The following is a 19191-nucleotide window of genomic DNA, read 5'->3' as shown; positions in this document are numbered from 1 at the left end:
CGTGTTAAAACAAGTACCGTCGAATGCTGACTGTTTTAAGGATTATGCTCACTGTTGTCAGTATACCTGATTAAAGATCCCGTTCTGGGATATGCACTTTGAACTATAATGTCACGGCGGCGTCGTAAGTCGTTCCATGATACATCACTACAACGTACAATAAAATTCGGCTGTAAATTTGTCATTTACTTTCGCGTTTTGTTTAATGAATAAGATTGGAATTAAACATGTTTTAAATTATATGACAGTACCTCAATCAAGGCACCAAATAATTCTGAATTTACTATGTGATATTTTGAAAATTATCTTCTGTCCTGACATGAAAATTATTAATTACATCCCCGGATATCACTTCAGGTATCTAGCTAATTAGATAATGCGCTTAGTTCATTAATATAGTGAATTACTAATTTCAAACTGAAGCAACTGTTCAGTCATTTAAGCATTATATTATATTATATTCATTCGGGTCTTAATATACATGCGGACTAAACCATTTGATACGGACAACACAACACTCAAAGGCCAATGAATTACGCAGCGCTCGGGTCATTGCTTGAGTAATCATCGCTCCCATGAGTGTCGTAAAGTGCCCCTCTCCCCTCTTCACTGGCGGTCGCTCTGCTTTCCGGCAGCAGGGAGCAGGGAAGACGAGGGGAGCGAGTCGGGCAACTGCTAGAGGAGACACGAGATCGTAGACTGGAAATCGCTGATAAATTGAACGTTAGCACCGGAGGACTGGCACTACAGCCACACGCCAGTTGCTGTGGGATATACCGGTCTTGATTATTTTTCATCCTAATTTTTCCCTGAATGAAGCGGGATGGCTGAAGTGCCGCCTGGGCCTAGCGCGTTGCCTGCATCCCCGGCCGAAATTATTCTCTTCCCCGGGGGTGGCTGCGCTGTACCCGGGGAGGGGGAAGAGCGAGGCTGTGGGCGAGGAGATACATTGACTCCCGGGACAGGACAGCAACAACAAGTAAGTGAGGGGAAAGGGACGAGCAAAACGAACCAGAATCATCTATACCCCCACTCAGTGGCTCTCAATTTCCACACACAGACACAACAACAACTCAACGGTTTAATCAGCTCTGCGGAGGACGGCCTCCTTTTCAGCCATCATACCCGTACGCACAGCCACCTCCACCACCCGGCTCATAGACCCCCTGACAGCCAGAGAGGGCCAGGCGAGCACTGTGACAGCGCCTGTGAAGCCCCGGCCGGGAGTCCAGAGAACAACAACTTCAACGACTTAAACAGTCGCGATTACCAACAGGAATACAACCCGCTTGCACAGCAGAATCATTCTCATTCAAACAACAACAGCATCAACAGTATGCTAACGATGGCCAGAACCGAGGCCAGTCCCAGTCAGCTCGCCGGAGAGGAGATGGTCAGGAAAGGTGACCACAGCAGGACTGAACCGCGGCCTTCCCCCGATGACCCTCCCGACGGGGGGACGGTGGGAGCCGGGGAAGGCCCCGGAACGCAGCGGGCTGGAGTTGAGCCGGCAGCGGCGCTTGACGCCGCGGCTGACCTGCAGACACCTGTGTCGGAAATGGCGAGGTTAGACCTCAACAGCCAACCCGAAGGAGCAGAGGAGGGAGACGCGGCGATCCAGTACGTGAGATACGAGTCTGAATTGCAGATGCCGGACATCATGAGGCTGATCACTAAGGACTTGTCGGAGCCCTATTCCATTTACACCTATAGGTACTTCATTCACAACTGGCCTCAGCTCTGCTTTCTGGTAGGTATACAGGTCTGTTGGTTAATATAAGGTGAATCAGTGGTTTGAGGTGACAATGTATGTAATGTTTGTGGTACAGAGGAGCTATTCTAACTGAGAAGGTGCAGTGAGTTTAAATAATAATTTAAGGATAATCATAAGAAATCAGTTGACTAGAATTTCATTAGGTAATTGTCGATATGATAATTGACCATAGTCATCAGTACCCAGCATCTTATCGTAAAATGTAAGTGATTGACTCTGTCACTTCAGGTAGAACATTTCTCCGTAGATGGACTTATAAGGTAATTAATATTGTTTGGGCATCATTGAAAATGCCTGACTTAAATGTGTATTAAACTCTTAGCTCTTAGGAAAGAAGTGGAGGACAGACTATAAAAGCATGTTAGGTTTCCACATGCCAAGTCCCTGTTATGTGACTGTGGAGGTTTGTTGTTTTTAAATTCCCTGTAGGCCCCTGAAATTACCCCACACCACCACTGGTGTGTATTCACTGTAGAGAAAAAAGGTGTGGCATTATATGTGAGGCATGGGTAAAGCCCTGTGGCAGAACCAGATAGGCAGGCGCTCACACACTCCGACACACGCAGGTGCAGAGATAACCACAGTTTGAGGGTGGGGGCTCATCGCCCAGTTTCAGCAGAAACGAGTTTCTCTCACACAAAGTGGTGTGCTCCTCTCTAGGAAAATTGAGCCTATCAATACCAATGACTTTTTTAAAAACTGTGTCCAACAGTCGCTGCTTAGCTGAGCGCTCATTGCTGCCACTCAGAGGGTGTCCGTGACGACCGGCCATGAGCTGTACTGGGGCCGCAGCATTGCCGTTGGAGGACTTTGGAATGCCGTGGCCCTTGTGGTTAGCACAGTGCTGTAAGGGGATACGATAGCGCGTATTTATTTTTTCCCCCTGGTGAGATCCAGTGAGCGTCTCGGCGTACGAGCAGCACAAGGCGACGTGAGAGACTCATATGGGCTGTGCAGTTTTGAAAGGAAGGGTGGTGGCTTCAGTGAAGTACCCCGCCCAGCACAAATACTGGCTCTGGCTGGCTCTGACTCTGGTGAGAGTCTAAGGCTAAAGTAGAATAATGTCTGTTGACTTGTGGTAGTACGTCTTGTGGCCTATGCAATATAAGCAGTGTGTAGCCACAGAAAGTCTCCATGCCATCTCCTTCGGTTGGGCCATAATGGGGAAGTGAGGTCTACAGAAAATAGAATAGCACAGAACAGAATAAAGGACGCCTGGTTAGATTGTAGCTTCTCCTCCTATAGTACAGCAGAATCAGTCTGCTCTAAATAGCTAAATAATCACCCACAGCTCTGTATTTTGCTCATGTTTGCATTTCAACTTGGCTAATTCTGTCTCGCACATCGGCTCTGGATTAGTCGTGAGGCAAAATGTTAAACTGCCCTCCGTCTAATTCAAGCACTTTTCTGTTTGGGCTTGGAAAGAGCGTGCATTAATTTGCTTCAGACCTTTTGTAATACAATGAACTAATGAATATTCTAAAATTCATATGAGAATATGCCTAGTGACTATTGATTACTAGAGCTCAAATTCTGCTCAGCCACAACAGTATAATCCCCTGCTGCCGAGCTATTATGCAGGAAGATGCAAGACATTGTATCTTTTCTTCTCCTATGGTGATACTTGCCGTAGTATTTGCTGCCCGCTTCAGAATAAGGACAACCCAAGGGAACATATCTATTTCACTGGCAAGTCAGTCTACAACATCATCTTTTGATGGATTACAGGCACAACTAATAGGAGCACCATGATGCACTATCAGGTTGTCTTCCTTTCCCACAAAATCAATACAGACCCGTCTTTGCCTTAGCCTTAGCGGTAAATGTTTTAAGCAGTTACTGTGATCTGTCATCCACTGTAATAATAAGCCTGTAATCTGCCCCATGCCTTTAATGCTTAGGGCTTACTCGACACTCCAACATAGGCACGTAACCCAAGGTTGCTGGCGGAGTATCGCGTTTCCCCCGGAACGCTGGTGCAGTGGTGGCATCTATATATATATATTGGGGTCGGCGTGAGTTACTGCCACTCGAGGCTGGCTGGGTGGTGTGGAGGCCCGCGGCCGCTCAGGACACCTGCGCCGGCACTAATAGAAGCCACGTGCGAGCGGTCGTGTGCACCGCGTGTCTGTCACCGGGACCCACCGCGCACCCGCCCCCCGGGCTCAGGTTACGCGCAAGGAGTTTGGTTACATTGGCTGTGAGTTCAGTCATTTCCACCGAGCGTCTCGGTTTCCGCCCACTCCCGTGCCTTCTCTGTGGCTCTTCTTTGAATGCGTTACCGTGAAGCCTCATTATAGAAGTCCTTCCAGAGCATTGTCACACGAGTATAGCCAATTATTTCCCCCAGGGAGATGATCATGGTCAAGGGTTATATGGGAGCAGTGTGGTGTAGTGGTAAGGAGCAGGGCTAGTAACCAAAGTGTTGCGGGTTCGATTCCCCACAGGGGCATTGCTGTTGTACCCTCAGGCAAGTTACTTAACCCACAATTGCCTGAGGAAACATCCAGCTGTGTAGATGGATAAAACTGTAGCCTGTGTAAGTCTGTCTGGATAAGAATGCCTGCTAAATGACAATAATGTAATGTCAATGGATTGACCAGAGGTTTTCTGCCGTAGTCTGGAATTATAGCCTTTTTTCCCATTACTTTCATTCAGGTGCCTCTTGAATTATTTATTTGTATGTGTGTACTTTGATCCCAAGTATCTCTGGGTGGCGTCTTATCATTGGTCAAAAACCTTGGGGTGAAAATCAGGGACATCTGTACTGTAGTGTGTTAGTCCAGTCCCCGCTCCTCATCCCACCTGAGGACCCCAGTAGCTATATGGTGGTGGTGTGTGTGTGTGTGCACGCATGTGTGTGTGCGTGTATGTGTGCATGTGTGTGCGCGTGTGTGAGTGTGTGCACGTGCCGAGGCCCTCCCCCTCACGTGTGCACGCTGTGTGCAGGCCATGGTGCGGCAGGAATGCGTGGGGGCCATCGTGTGCAAACTGGACATGCACAAGAAGATGTTCCGCCGGGGCTACATCGCCATGCTCGCCGTGGACTCAAAGTACCGCCGGAAAGGCATCGGTAAGAACGCTCACGCGCCGTCTTTGCCACTGTCCCTACCACTGCCTGCCAGTTCCACCTGACCTGGACTGAATCTCTGCCTTTCAGGTACCAATCTGGTGAAGAAGGCCATCTATGCCATGGTGGAGGGGGACTGTGACGAGGTAGGGCCCTGCAGCGCGGCTGCTCTCTGAGAAAGGAGAGGGGCATTGGCAGAGCGTGTGAAACGGTCTCCATTGCTGCTGTTCTTGGAAGTGGTGCTGACACCGTCCATGGCCTTCCTCAGAAATAAAAATGGAGATCAGGGATAAGGGTAGAGTCGAGTGGAGATCAGGGAGGTGCAGCTGTTTAGCAGTAATGCACAGGGTACAAAACTGTCTCTCTCTCTCCCCCTCTCTCTCTCTCACAAACACACACACATATATATATATATATATATATATATATATATATATATATATAAAATTATATATTTATAAAATGTAAAGAAGTGTAATTTTGCTTGTGTGCAGGAACTCACTAAGGACAATAAGTTAGCATTTCAATGAAGAACTCAACCAGTTGTGTAATGAGTTATGTTAGTAAGTTAGGATTGTAAACCGTGAGAGAACGATCTAAACAAAAGGAAGACTAATTAACTAAGATTCATCAGATGATTTTTTTTTTACTATCAATCAACTAATATTACAGATTACTGTTGACTATGGCTGCTTTGCTATCTCTCTCCCTGCTCAGGTGGTTCTGGAGACGGAGATCACAAACAAGTCGGCCCTGAAACTGTACGAGAACCTGGGCTTTGTGAGGGACAAACGGCTCTTCCGATACTATTTAAACGGGGTGGACGCACTGAGACTCAAACTGTGGTTGCGCTAGCCACACCCTGGCCCCTCCCACCCCAGAGCCCCTCCCTCCCTTCCCCCTGTTTTGCCTCTCCCTCCTGGACGCAATTTGGAGAAACAAGTTTCTTCTTACTGGGAGCGGGGAGACAAAAAAAAACAACATACAGGCCAACAGACAACAAACAAGAATGAGTAAAAACAAAAAAATGAAATGAAACAAATGAAAAAACTGCAAAGAATTCAAAGTATATATTAAAAGAGAGAGAGATTATTGAATTGAGTGGGCACCCAGGTGTTTGCTGTTCCTGCTGCTGCCCTTAGTACGGATCTTGGGGGGCGGGGTTCGGTTGCCGGACTTGTCTGATGTCACCTGGCAGAGTGCGGGAGGACCCCCTGACCCCCACCTTGTCTCCACGCGCTGTTTGAGTGACGTCCCAGGACCCGGCAGGCCGGACCGCCTGCCCGACCTCCCATCAAACCCGGCCGGCAACAAGACAAAACCACAGGCTCCCCTCTGAGTCTATTTTTTACACACAATAATTTTAGACAGAGGAGCGCTAAACCTAAAACACCTAGAGAACAGAAACGATGCCTATGAAAATCTGCTATTTGTGGAGTTTATTTTTATTGTATTCTTTTCCCTTTTATCTTGTGTTGAAATGGAGTGTGTGAGGGTGAGGATGTGTGTACAATGATTCGGGGGGGGGGGGGGGGGGGGGCGTGTGTGCGTGCACGTACATGCGTGCGTGTGCGCAGACATGCGTGTGTGTGTGAGTGTGTGTTCTGTTGTGAGAATATACTAGAATGGTGCTCTGTCCCAATTTGGGATCCTGCAACTTTGTCTGGGGCCCACATGGGACAATTGTGCACACAAGCGCTCATGCATTTTCACGTGCTTCAAGGAAATTGAAAAAAATACATATATACAAATATATATGTTTTTTTAGAAGCACATTCAGTCCTCCATATGAGGAAAGATTGCAGAGTCACAGACACAAAAGGATTATAATTCCCCTTATCTACTGCCAGTCAATGGAACACTTTGGGGAAAAGACCTCTCCCAGAATGTGAGAGTAGATGCCAACGGGGCTAGCTTGTCCTTAATTGTGTTTAACGGATGAGATCAGGGGAAATGAACTCGCTGTGGTCAGTGTTTTGATTTTTTCTATTATTGTGGAGGTTTGAGCTCTTTCGCAAATGCCACTAAGTGAGAAACTCCAGTTTATTGTAGTACAGGGCATCCGAGTTTCCCCTTTGATGAATTTGAACATGGATTAGCGGTAATTCGTTTGGCACAGTTCCTCCCTCTCTGCCCTTCACGCGGGCAGCGTGAAATTTAGTTTTCTTCATCACTCACAGATGCACAGAGTTTTGGGCTAGTGAAGTTACAGCTGTTGCAGGTAGGAATAATTTGGCCTGCTCTAGAAGAGCGCTCCTCTCTAGCTGATAGATGGCTTTCTGGGCAGGATTCAGGTATTATTGTTTCCAGGTTACAGTCTCATTACACTTTTAGCCTTAGGTCCGAATTTGTCTACACAAGAGCCAGACATCTACTTTCGCAGAAATATCACCCCACCATTTGCCACCCCCATTTTAATCACTTCACCAGTCCCCCGGTGACTGAAGGTAGCCCTCTCAGTTTTGGTGGACTGCGGTGACATCAGAGGAGTATGCCTAAGAAATGTTCTCAGTATTTCAAGCTAAGGGACAGGCACTGCATTTTCAATGCATTCTCATCCTGGCAAATAAAAAAAGATTATGCACTCATGGTTGCTTTGGAAGCTTTTGTTCTTTTTTTTTTTGTTTGTTTTATTTTGGAGGGAGTCCCAGCACGATGTTCCGATGCACTTGATTTCACTCTTGCTGCGGTACGCGTGTGGAAATGACTGAATGTGCTGGAGTGTGCGGCCCGTCATGTTCAGATCACCTTCGCTTCTCTCTGAAGTCCGATGCTGCTGCAGTCGGGTAGGGTCTGTGCGTCCAGGCTGCAGGATCACAGACTGCAGCCTGACAGGGTGTCTGGCCTCCCTTCCTGCCTCTTAGACCCATTCTGCTTCTGCCACAGTGGCCGTTAACTTTAAGACGCTGGAGAGAGGGGGCCTGCTGGCTGGCCACCTATGTGGTACTCAAGCCTAGTGTTGACCAAGGAGCACAGCCTCTCCAGAGCCAACCTCTGAGGCCCGCAGCCTGGCAGGGTCTCCCAGGACGGGGCTCTCTGGCGTCCTCGAGCTGTGGATCAGCTGGACGAGTGCTCGGCTCCCGCAGAAGCCTCGGCGCTCTCCTCTCCACTGGCCGGAGTCCAGATGAGGCCTCTCGGTGCTCTGAGAAAAGCATCTTGACATGCTGGAGTGGGCCCAGTTTTAAGATCTCACATCTGCCCCACGCATGTGTCAGCTTCGAATGTGCCCAGATTAAGCAGCATGTCGCGGGAGTGCGTGTTTTGCTGCTCAGCCTGGAAGCTCCCATCTGGATGAGCGGTAGCCGAGCGCTCACGTTCCCCCCTCACCGCACATAACGCTTGCAGTGTGGCAATGGCTTTGCCCATGACTGTTGTTCTTCTCTGAAAAGGCGGCCTTTTGAGTCGCCAAAGTGGTGGCTATTCAAGGCAGAGCAGAGTCCTAAACTCTCCAGCTTTCTTAAGGTTCAGAGAAGGAGTCGGATGGCATCATCCATCATAAAACATGTCCTGAATATGCATCCACCAGCAGCAGTTAGAAGGAATTCAGGGCTGGTTGAGCTGACATTGTGAGTGGCTTCTTCTTTCCCTGAGCAGGAAGTGTCGCCTGCTAACAGTGGGTAGAGTGGAGATGCCTTCCAATGCCCCAGGGATTCGGAAGGAGCCAGTGGCATGTCCGCTGTGTCCAGCGCATACTGTGTGTGTCTGTGTGTGGAGAGAGGCTGAGATTAGATCGCCAATAACTTGTTTGATATTTTCTTTTGTATTTGTTTTCATTGCTGATGGGTTCCCCTCTGTGCTACGATTGTGGTACCTCAGTTGTTCCTAAGAGAATGCATTGTGTACCTTTTTGCAGGTGTTGGGGCTTGGGTGGAAGGGATTTCAGTATCGTTTTCTTTTGGTTTTAAGTTGTTGGGGTTTTTTTTTTTTCTTCCCCCCAGAGGTGCGGGGATCCCTGGTTTTGTGAGATTGAGTGGAGGTCCGTGTTTGCTGCTGATACCCCAGGTTTTTGATGATGGAGTACATCTCCCTTCCGTCTCGCTGTTCCAGCTTCCTACAGTCAGGGCGACCAACCCTGGTCGTTCTGAAGGAGGTCTGAAGGGATTCATGGTTGGTTTGCTCTGAATATTTTCAAATGACTGATGCTACTGGAATGAAACATCTCAACTCTCAACAAAACGTTGGGTTTTCAAATCATTTCCAAAGGTTGCTGGCTGCTTTAGAGAGGTGGTTTGCTGAAGTTGGGAGGGGGCTGCTGGAGGGTCTGTTATTTAGACAAATCAGTAGGACTCCCACACAGATGCTTCCTCATCTTTTATTAATGTTGAGAGTGTGATGACTTGACGATGGCAGGACTGGATTGAGCTATTCCACACAAAGCCTGATTTGATAAAGTTCTTCCTGATCAGCTGTTTAAGCTCACTGAGAAGGGCTGTCCACCACTCGGCCAGCAGCACCTGTGGGACAGTGAGGCGGAAGGGAACTGTCTGATGAGAACGCAGGTGTCCCCTGTGTTTCGGGGAAATGAGGTAACGTGACCCCGCACCTCTCGGCGACATTTGGTTGGCGGAGGAGAGGAAGCTTGCATGTCCGTTTCTTTTTCACCCCTCCTCCGCCTTTGCCCTATTTGATTTCCTTTTAAAATGTCATGCAAGATACCTTTTTATTTAAAGTGGATGAGAAAGAATTTGGTAATAAATTATTTGATTTTTTTTAATGCAATAACGTGGCTACTTTACCCAACATGAGCGCTTGTAATGTGAGGGTTTTGGTGAAACAATGGCTGATTGATTTCTATGGTATTGTTGCTTCTGTCTTGTGTCCACACCTCCTGTGTATAAGTTGCAGGTAGTTTGATCCATGTAGCCATGCTCCCTGGGTTGGTGGTAAACTCGAACTGCTCTGGAGTAATGTTGGAAGGAAAAAAGGCAGAATTTGTTTTTAAGAGGAGCTATGAACAACAATACAGGTACACTGCATTCCGTTCAAGAACTGTTGCAGTATGTGCCGTCAGTAACTGATACTGTACATGCATCGTGTCAGTTTGTACACACCTGCAATACCAACATGACCCCCCTAGATGGTGCCATACCCTGAAGCTTGGGACAACCATCCATTATGAAAACACCATTATTAGTGATTGAAGATAGATTTGCCTGCATAATGAGCATTATTTAAATCAGATTCGCATTTCTGTGAGGAAAAGGGGAAGAGCTGTACACAGCGGCTTTTATCATGTAAATATAAGATGTGCTCCTGTCAAACAATTGGGAATAGGCCTGCTTTTATGGAGGAGTTTGTTGCACACAATCTAAGACCCTGCTTGTTAATTAGCTCTTCCTGCTATGTTAAGAAACCGTGCTAAAATGGATCCTTGTGTTTGTACAATTCATAAATTACAAAAGTACATACAGAAGAGGAAGGTATTTGCAGGGTCATGAATAGGAGAGATGGGGCTCTCATGATGAGGAGCTGTAGCATCCACTTCCTTTTGTAACGGCAGTGCTCAATCCTAGTCCTGCATCACCAGCAGGTTTTCCTTCTCATATCAGAGTAATTTAAGCTCAGAGCACATCAACTCATCTTTTATTGAATTACTGTCTAAACCAAACCAATGTAGTAATTTAGGTTTTTCCTAAACATGGATGAAACACCAGTATTTGATTTGTTACATTTAATGTAAGCTGTATTTTACATCACTGTCGTAGGCCTTGCACTATTAAGAATTAAGATGATCTGTTTATGACAAATTATTACAGGGAAGGGCTAACCCTAAGAGGTTTTCAGGCATCATATTGGTATGAATATTCACAAATGCTTAAGACTCATCTTGTAGAGCTTATGAAGACGGGGATACATTAGAAACCCTTCAGATGGGGCTGTCCTTTTCTTCCCCCATGAAAAAAGACAGGCCCTATATCTCAAGGTCCCAGTCCAGCTGGCTCTGGAAGGAGGGAATGAGCTCCAGCTTGGTCCTGGTGAGCCGGCCTCTTTGTCTCCGCCCCTCCCCAGCATGAGAGGTAAACTCCCAGTCTTCCCCTGCTTTGGAGGTCCCATCCCTGCTCTCATTTGTTTTTTCCTCCTGGTGGGTGGGGCTTGCCCATTCAGTTCTCATGCACCAGCCAGTTGTATCCTTCCTGTTCCCTGAGAGACATGGGGGACTCTGTCCTCTCAGTTCTTGCCCCTCCCACCCTAGCATCCACAGTAGTCTTTTCCCAGGGGCCTGTGTGCTTGGCTCGGGGTGTTGATCAGTTTCCCCTGGCATTTCAGTTGTGGGGGTGGCGGGTCTCTCCTGGTAGGAAAATCCAGAGCTGCTCTGCCCCAGCTCCCCCCAAGCAGGCCCCTTGTCGCCAGATACATGCGACCCTGCTGGAGGGATTTCCCCCCTGTCCAATTCTGGAGGCCTGGGACTCGGAGGGGCAGAGTCTCTGAAGTCAAGGCCATCCACGCTGGAAACATCCCAAAATATGTCTCTTTCTGCAGGCCTCTTCACCAGCTGCACCCGCTGGGGCTCCTTCCCATCAGCCCCTGCTTCAGCTAATAAAAGGAAAGAGAGGATTTGGTTTCAGCCATGCCCATCCATTAACAGCGATATTTAATACAACTAGAGTGTAAATGATTTTTGGCATCACAACCTGCACATCCTGTACTATAGTCTTAATGTTATTGTCAGGTCTATTCATACAAATCATCATAAGGTAGAACGGCCTAAGGCAGGTACCCAGTCCTAGTTCTGGAAGGTACTCCATTGAAAAACATAACCACATCATTAATGAGTTTATTATTATTGCTGACATGATGTGCCTGCTTAAGGGCTGGGGTGATTTACATGGCTTGCAGTTTTACAGCTCGTCTTCAGGTGGATGTTTAGAGGATGATATGATGGATTGGGTCTGCAAGCTCAAAGGCTGCTGGTCATTTCCAGCGGGCGTGAACCTGCCAGGCCTCTGGCTGTACCAGCCGCCTCCGGCACCTGTGAGGCAGCGCACGGTCAGGCGATAAGGTGGGAACGCCGCCCAGCCTCACCGCTTCCTGTGAAGACCATCCTGGCCTGCCTCCGCCGCTCCCTCTGCTCCTGCAGGTCCCGGACCCGCCGCCGGTGCGCCCGCCGCTGGCTGTGGGCCTGCCGACCAAGGACCGCCTGCGCCTCCAGGACCCCTGCCTAACCCCGCCCCAAACACACACACACACAAGTACAGGTAAGTAGTACGTATTTCTGGACTTACAGCAGCTGCAGTCCTTGCGGGCCATTTGGTTCCCGCCTCTCATTATAAGGCAGATCTTAATTATCACCTTAGAAACTAACGTTTTCTAAGGTGTCAGATTGGGAATTTTAATTTATATCCGTATAAGATACAGGTACCAGTAAACTGCTCATTAAAAGACATCGACAAAACCTTGAGAATTGCAGCTTTGGGAGGCCATAATTACTATTCAGCACAAAGAGAAACCACACCTGCATTGACAAATATGTTTCATTTTCCATGTTAATGACATGAGTAAAAATGGATGCAATGGCTTCTTTTTTCATTTGTCAGTTATAGAAAAATGACTATAAAAATGATGTTTGTTTTAACAACCAATGCTGTACATGGATATAGACTGATGTAATCTGCATATTGGAGTCATGAACAGTGTTCAAGTTTACACAAAGCCACTCCCACCAATGTGGGCAAAATGGAATGATGGACGTGTCTGTGCAGCTCCTCTTAATGCTCATAATAATGAGAATTATGTATCTCAGGCCTTGTGGTTTACGACACGGTTTTCTGGCATATCTCAAAATCTCTTGTGAATTTAAACTGTATCTGATTAATAATTTTGTTGCTCCTCATTATACCACTACCATAATAATGAAATCACTGAACAGGGATGTTAAGGGTTTTCCACAGAGCTGAATTAGTTATGATCATGATCTAATATTTTCTTTCCTGAGAGGTTCTTGACAGAGCGTGGAGCATGAACATTTGCATAAATATAAGATAGCTGTGCACTGGAATAGCCTTTTGGCTAAGTGACCGTGTGTGTATAAGGAGGGGGGATTTGAAGACTGAGAGACTAGTTGTTCTTGTGCACAATGGAACCCCAAATGCAGCATATTCTCTCCAGACCTGACTTTTCAAATCGCTGTTGTCATTTTCATTTCCCATGTGGCCTGAAGACCAGGCTGGAAAGGAATTATCCTCGTGAAAGCACTGTAGCGTGATGAGGCCATGTACCAATCAAAGACAAAGCAGAGAGAGAGAGGGAAGGGTGCGCCTGTGTATCATGGCGCCTGGGTTTTAAGTATCATCTAATCTGTAAGTGTAGAACCAATCAGCATGATATTTTTACTTTAAATGGTAAGAATGTTATGCTGATGGCTGCAGTTGTACAGTAGGTACAGGCAGACTGGAGGAACCGTGTATCTGTATCTCTACCTAAGTATCTCTAAGTATCTCACTGCTACCAAAGATGCTAGTCTTATGATTTATTCTGGTTACGCACTTGCACATCCACAAACACAATTTTTCACTTTGAGGTGAATAAATCCATATTATTAAGACAATTTTTTCAGTGGAACACAAGGCAAGACACCATTAGGTGTCTACCATCAGATGGTAATATTATCAAAGACTGACCTCAAATGATTACAGTAGCTCCTAAATTACTGACAACATTGTTTGGCAAAAGCCAAGTTTTTCCTCTGACATTTTAAAATACCAAAGCAAAAAGACATCACATAGTGCAGTTCCTACTTCTGGTGTAAGAGCAACAAATTTTACTTAAGCTGGGGTCATAGGGTGTGGAGGTCAAGAGAGCGCCATGTAGAACTGCCTGAGATTCCTCAGATGCAGACATCACTTTGTCACTTCTTTATAGTTACCTCTTTAAAAACATAACCATGCAGACATGTCGGCCGCTGTTTTGTCGGGGTGTCTGCGGATGAGACGGGGGAGCTGCGCCTGCTCCCCGTACCCTGAGAGGGGGTCCCCAGCGTGGGACAGCCGCGACTGCAGCCCGCCCCTCTTTCCACGCTGCCGGCGCAGTAATCGGCCCCGGCGGGGCGGCTGTGCCGGGGTACAGCGCTCGCCAGCTGTCTCTCCCACACAAATGCAGGCAGCGCGGCCGTGTCCCGCCCCACTGGAAACGCCCCCGCGTGCTGTCCCCGCCCTCGTCAGCACGCGCCGCACGCTCAATGCCTCTTGCGACAGTGAGGGTTTGAAGCAGCGGTGCTGCTCACGTATCAGGGACACTTCGCATGCACAGTGCTCCCGAACAAACCCAAAATTCTGACCACTACAGATGACATCACCTGGTTAATTTATAACGTTTCAGGAAAAGAAGGCATAATCTCTAATCTCTCAGGTCAGTTCTTCCCATTGGCAAGGGCTGGGTCTTTGATTAATCAGACACAAAGCAAGTTGTAGATATACTCCTCTGTCAGGCTCCCCTCATCGGACTATAAGGACAATATCTTTCTTTGATAACTTGACATCCACACTGGAGAACTAAGGCGCTGACTCACTCCTGAGTCATACCTTGCACAGGAGGCGTTTCATAGAGATTTGTGAATGTTAATAAGAATAGTGTATCCTTGAACAACCACCTCATGGAATAGAAAAGAAGCTGAAAACAATGTCTATTTAAAAACCTGCAGCCTGGTCAAAGCATGAGGATGATAGCATGCTGTGTAGGTTGGGTCTAAAGTCTGCCTGGTTCATGTACCTGCAGAAGGCTGCCTGTGCCACAGCACCCCCCCTGGCTGGGGGTAAAAGAGTGGTGGGCAGACCCACCTTTCCGCCCTTTGCCCTAGAGGAAGCACATCAAACAAAACCAATGAATACCACATTAGGTGTTCATGAACAGCACATGCTGTCATTCTAAGAGTGCTGGGTAACTGTCAGAATGAGGAGGTTGAGATTCTGTAGCAGGACCTTGCAATTGGAGGCTCCCTTGAGTGGAATTCCAGCCATAGGAGGGGCCAGCAGCTCCAGAGCCTGATGGGAGAAGGGAATGATGGGCGGTCACCAGAGGTCAAAGGAACCATGTTTTACAATCGCATTGCATATCCTCATTAGCTAACATCTTATTCTACGCTTAGTTGATTTTGTGCCAACAACAACAGACATCAGAACATAAAGCAAGTAATGGATGGGGAGGTGAAATGACATGGATGGGGCTCCTGGTACCAGCCCAACCAGAGTGGAACAATCAGAGCCAGGTGTCAGTCCCAGCTGCCTATGCATTACTGTACTCTAGTCTCTCCAGAGTGCTGACCTGTGGTCTCCGGGGTGGGTGGGACTGAATGATGCTGTGACCCACATCAGCACTGTGACTGTGAGAGAGGGAGCCTGCAGGCAACAACACACAGACAGACTGACGAAAAGGCAGACACACAGACATGATTGGATCACTCTGATACACCTGACCATTCCCCAGAAGCATAGCTACATGGGAGTGGTTATGTCCTGTGAAAGGTGAACCCCTGTCCCCCTCTCTACTCCATCTCTTTCCCTGAAATTCTGGGAGAATTCTTGATTATTTTTCACCAGGGAAAACTTGTGTATTAGCTGTTCACCGTCCATCTGTTTTGCCATTTTGCATCTTGACCAACATCATAGTTTTCATCAGAACAAAATATGCCTCAGATGCCAATTTAAGTAAAACTGAAAGGATGACACACACAGGCAGTATAGTTATGTAATGGAACAGACACCTTGAATTGAGTGTTACCATTGTTCTTCTTGGACACCCTGCCAATTTATGAAAACAATGGCAATAGTTTAACCTTGAACTAAGTTTGAAAACCACCCCAGACTCAGATCCAGAACAGGAGTGAAATGTGTAAGAGTGGAAAGCCAATGCTCTCACTCTGAGATGGGACACAGACCTACCTGAGGTGAATGGGGAGAAGGTCAGTGGCACCTCCTGTCTCAAAGGAGGTAGCTGGGTCCTCCTCCTTCCCAGACTCTCTTGCTGCTCCTGGTCCTGGTCCTGGAGAGGCTCTATGGTCCAGTGAGAGGTTGTCTGGCTGCTCCTCTTCTCCACTGGACTGTAGGATGGCACCACCTGAGTCAGCTTTGGCCTGGTATTGCTGGAGCCCATGTCCCACAATCTCTCTGGAGAAATGACTGTGAATATGTCCTTGAAATCCCTGGGTGGGAGGTGGGTATGGACAGCTTTTCACTCAAGCTGCAAGTCGACACTTTCTGTTACTATAGGTTGCTTTTACTAGTCTTAGATGTCCGTCAAGAAGAAAAAAACTTGAGTGGAGTGGTAAATGCAATCCGTCGCGACTATGCCATCACATTGATCTCCATGAGTTCCCAGAAACCCCTGCTGATCCTTAGGGGCATTTTTATCCTGCTTTCATTTGGGTTTGACCTCTCTCGCAGATCCCAAAGCTCCTCTCCCACTAGGCTTGTGAGCAGAACCGTCCCACATGTAGACCGTTTGTCCCTGTGTCCCTCTCTTTCTCTTCAGCTGGTGGTGAGAGTTGGTGAGGGTTTGGTGGCTGTTGATTGTAGGACCTTAAGTTAGTCAGTAACCAGGGATGAGGAGCATGTGCCAGTTCAGAATGTCTCTGGAGCATAGAGTGTCTCGCTGTCCCCGTGTTTGTCAGTCCTGTGTGCTGTTTGTCCCATTGTAGTCCAGCTCTTTCTCTCAGTACTGTTTGACTGTCAGCGCAGAGGATAATTAAAGACATTTATAGTTTTAGTTAGTGAAGCAGGTATGTGCCCCCTCCCTCCTTTTTAACAGTTTCTCCTCTCCACCCCAATGAGCAGAGTTTCTATGGCAACACTGTCCCCATAGGTTACTGTCTAACTTGGAGTTAACGATTGAATGACTGCTAAATTTTTTTTAGCTCTCTGCTGACTGCCCAGGCATGTGTGCAGGGAGTTTAGTTTGATAAATGACAGAAGCAGGAAGAAGTGTACATCAGGCACATTTGCACTGTGCCCACTGTACTGTCACTTGTTAGAGCTAAGTTTAAAGCAGAAAGCCTTACTGTGTAGACTGATCACGTCAGATACTATTGCTCTTGATGGCCAGAGTAGACAGGATGACTCTACTAGTATTATTTGCTGCTTATTTACTTGTACTATGTGGTATGGATATTGCAATTTGGTGCCATGGAGATATATGGTTGTGTATGTACTTAAATATTTCCCATAGTTTCAGATTAGCACAAGTTAACTTGTGGTAGTGCTTGAATGGTGTTGGACATGCAGTTGCTGTTCTAGGAGGGTTGTTCACCTGGTTTGACACTGTTGCTCAAATAACTTGGATGGATACACTGATTGCAATGTAATGTAATGAAATGATTAATAACTAGAACTGGCCGCTATATTTCACCGGACAGAGGAGCTTGAGTTGATGGCTCAGTGACATAATTGTGATTGGATCAAACCAAGACCACGCGAAGGGGCCCAAGTCTGTTTAACCTTATTCGGGCTAGGTTAGGGACCCTGATGTGTATTGAATACAATGCAAAGATGAAGGCTAGTCATTCACATAAGGTGTGTGTATCCAAGCCTATTATGTTACATTACATTACTGTCATTTAGCAGACACTCTTATCCAGAGCAACTTCCACAGTAAGCCCTTCACAATGAGCCTAATTTTCAACAATCGTATTTATGGTATGATGTCTGTGGTATTGAACATTTTCAGAAAGGTAAGTGAAGCTGCTCTCAAGCAACTCAGACCGTGAATGCCCCAAAGGTATAAACATGATACATGTCTTCTTCAGAATGACACTGAAAAAAATCTGACATCCACAGATGGAGTGCTACCTCTCTTTCACAGAGCAGCCGAGTCAGTTGCCATGAGGAAGTAATGAAAAATTTAATGCCCCCGGCCCCCACATACTGTATGCCTCTTCAACAAAAACATCTCTCCCTCCCATACTCCCCTGTTCTCCTACTCCTCTGGTTTAATGGAGCAGCAAGTCTCAAAATCTGTCATTTCAGCAAACGCCTCATTAGAAAGCACATCTCTCAGCACACCACTCATTACAGCGAGCAGTCGCACTGGTCATTTGGGACGGGCTGTCACACACTCTGTGTGTGCGTGCGTGCAAGGCGGGCGTGCGGGCCTCTGTGGGCAAAAAGCATCTATGTGTGCCAAAATAATAAAAACACAATGCAAGTGTAAAGACAATAAAATCACAAGTCAGTTGGTGTTGTTTGTTGGGTTACAGTTTTGGCATTTGTTGCAGAGGTTCTGGGTGTACCAATGACTAAAGCCTCACTGCTGAGCCATTGAGTTTTCACATTTTAACTATGGTATAACCACTCACCAGTACAGCTGCAAAATCCTAGTATGCACTTCTGTCCCATCAGTTTTAACAATTCAAATAATAAAGCCCTGACCCAAGGAACAGCAGAATGCACCCTGTAAAACAGGAGGCTCAGCAGACACTGGGATCAGGCGGACATAAATTAGGTCCAGGTGGGCAATGAGATTCTACTTGTCCACACACTGGAGTGCTTCTTGATAACTTGTCAGGCCAGTTACTAGCCTTAGCAGAAGCCTTTCTTTGTTCAAAGTATAAATATGGACTGTAGACTGCCTCCATTACAGTCCATTACACCACCAGTATAATCGCTTGTCACCTTTAGGAAAATGCCAAGAGGTGCATGAAGTCCATACTTGATTGGCTACATGTATTTTACTCATACTCATATTTCCCAAAACGCACTGTGGTGAAATTACCACAGTGCACACTACCAATGGTCCTCAGGTGTGACTTATCCTTGTCAAAAATGTAAAAAGTGCCAAACTGGATATATAATTAGATTGGGTTAATTGACCTGTTTAGAGAAAAACAGAAGAGCACATACTGTATGCAGGCTGATTGTTTCTGACCACCCCCGCCTATATTCTGCAGCTTCAGAGCTGAAGGCAGTCTAGTTTTCCTCTCTCTGCAGCTCCTGGCTTTACGGCACACCCCTGTGTGATTCAGCGCTAAAGCTGGGGCTTTTTGTCAAAGCAAGGTCCAGGAGTTCTGATCACAGCGTCGAGTTTCATAACAATCAAGACCAGACCAAGCTTTATACATATAAACATGAAGCAGCCGCCAGTCTCCAGCTGTCTCATTTAGCTTGTGCAGCGTTTGTGCAGGGGGGGAAGATCAGAGAGAGCCGTGTGGAGGGGAGCTTCACAAGCTCTGCCAGCGTCCCCCAGCACGTCCCGCTGCATCCGCTACGGAGGCTGACAGCAGCTGTTTCATATGGAACCACGTGCTCCACTCCGACAACAGCGCTAGCTACGCGCCACTCAGCTGCTCACAGTACAGTGGATCAATGCTAACAGGTAATGATGATGGCAGTTAGACTAAATCTCCTTCTCAAGCATTGTGTGC

At 47.1% G+C, this 19191-nt stretch overlaps 1 protein-coding gene across 1 annotated transcript; it reads left to right on the top strand.

The window, feature by feature from the left end:
* The first annotated feature begins 643 nt into the window (after window positions 1-643).
* On the top strand, window positions 644-6365 carry naa30 (N-alpha-acetyltransferase 30, NatC catalytic subunit). Its single transcript, XM_036542637.1, has 4 exons — window positions 644-1750; window positions 4724-4847; window positions 4935-4990; window positions 5562-6365. Exons 1-4 carry the CDS (start codon window positions 824-826, stop codon window positions 5697-5699), a joined length of 1245 nt encoding a protein of 414 aa, XP_036398530.1. The 5' UTR covers window positions 644-823; the 3' UTR covers window positions 5700-6365.
* Window positions 6366-19191: the final 12826 nt, after the last annotated feature.

Source organism: Megalops cyprinoides, chromosome 12 (genome assembly GCF_013368585.1).
Source record: "Megalops cyprinoides isolate fMegCyp1 chromosome 12, fMegCyp1.pri, whole genome shotgun sequence".
NCBI classification, from domain to species: Eukaryota; Metazoa; Chordata; class Actinopteri; order Elopiformes; family Megalopidae; genus Megalops; species Megalops cyprinoides.
This window is presented reverse-complemented; position numbering and strand designations above follow the sequence as displayed.

What these genes read in the sequence shown, in the direction of transcription:
- naa30 (XM_036542637.1), top strand. Translation starts at nt 824, where the DNA reads ATGGCTGAAGTGCCGCCTGGGCCTAGCGCGTTGCCTGCATCCCCGGCC. An exon ending in GTACCGCCGGAAAGGCATCG is followed by an intron (nt 4,848 to 4,934) that starts GTAAGAACGCTC and finishes TCTGCCTTTCAG; the next exon opens with GTACCAATCTGGTGAAGAAG. An exon ending in TGGAGGGGGACTGTGACGAG is followed by an intron (nt 4,991 to 5,561) that starts GTAGGGCCCTGC and finishes CTCCCTGCTCAG; the next exon opens with GTGGTTCTGGAGACGGAGAT.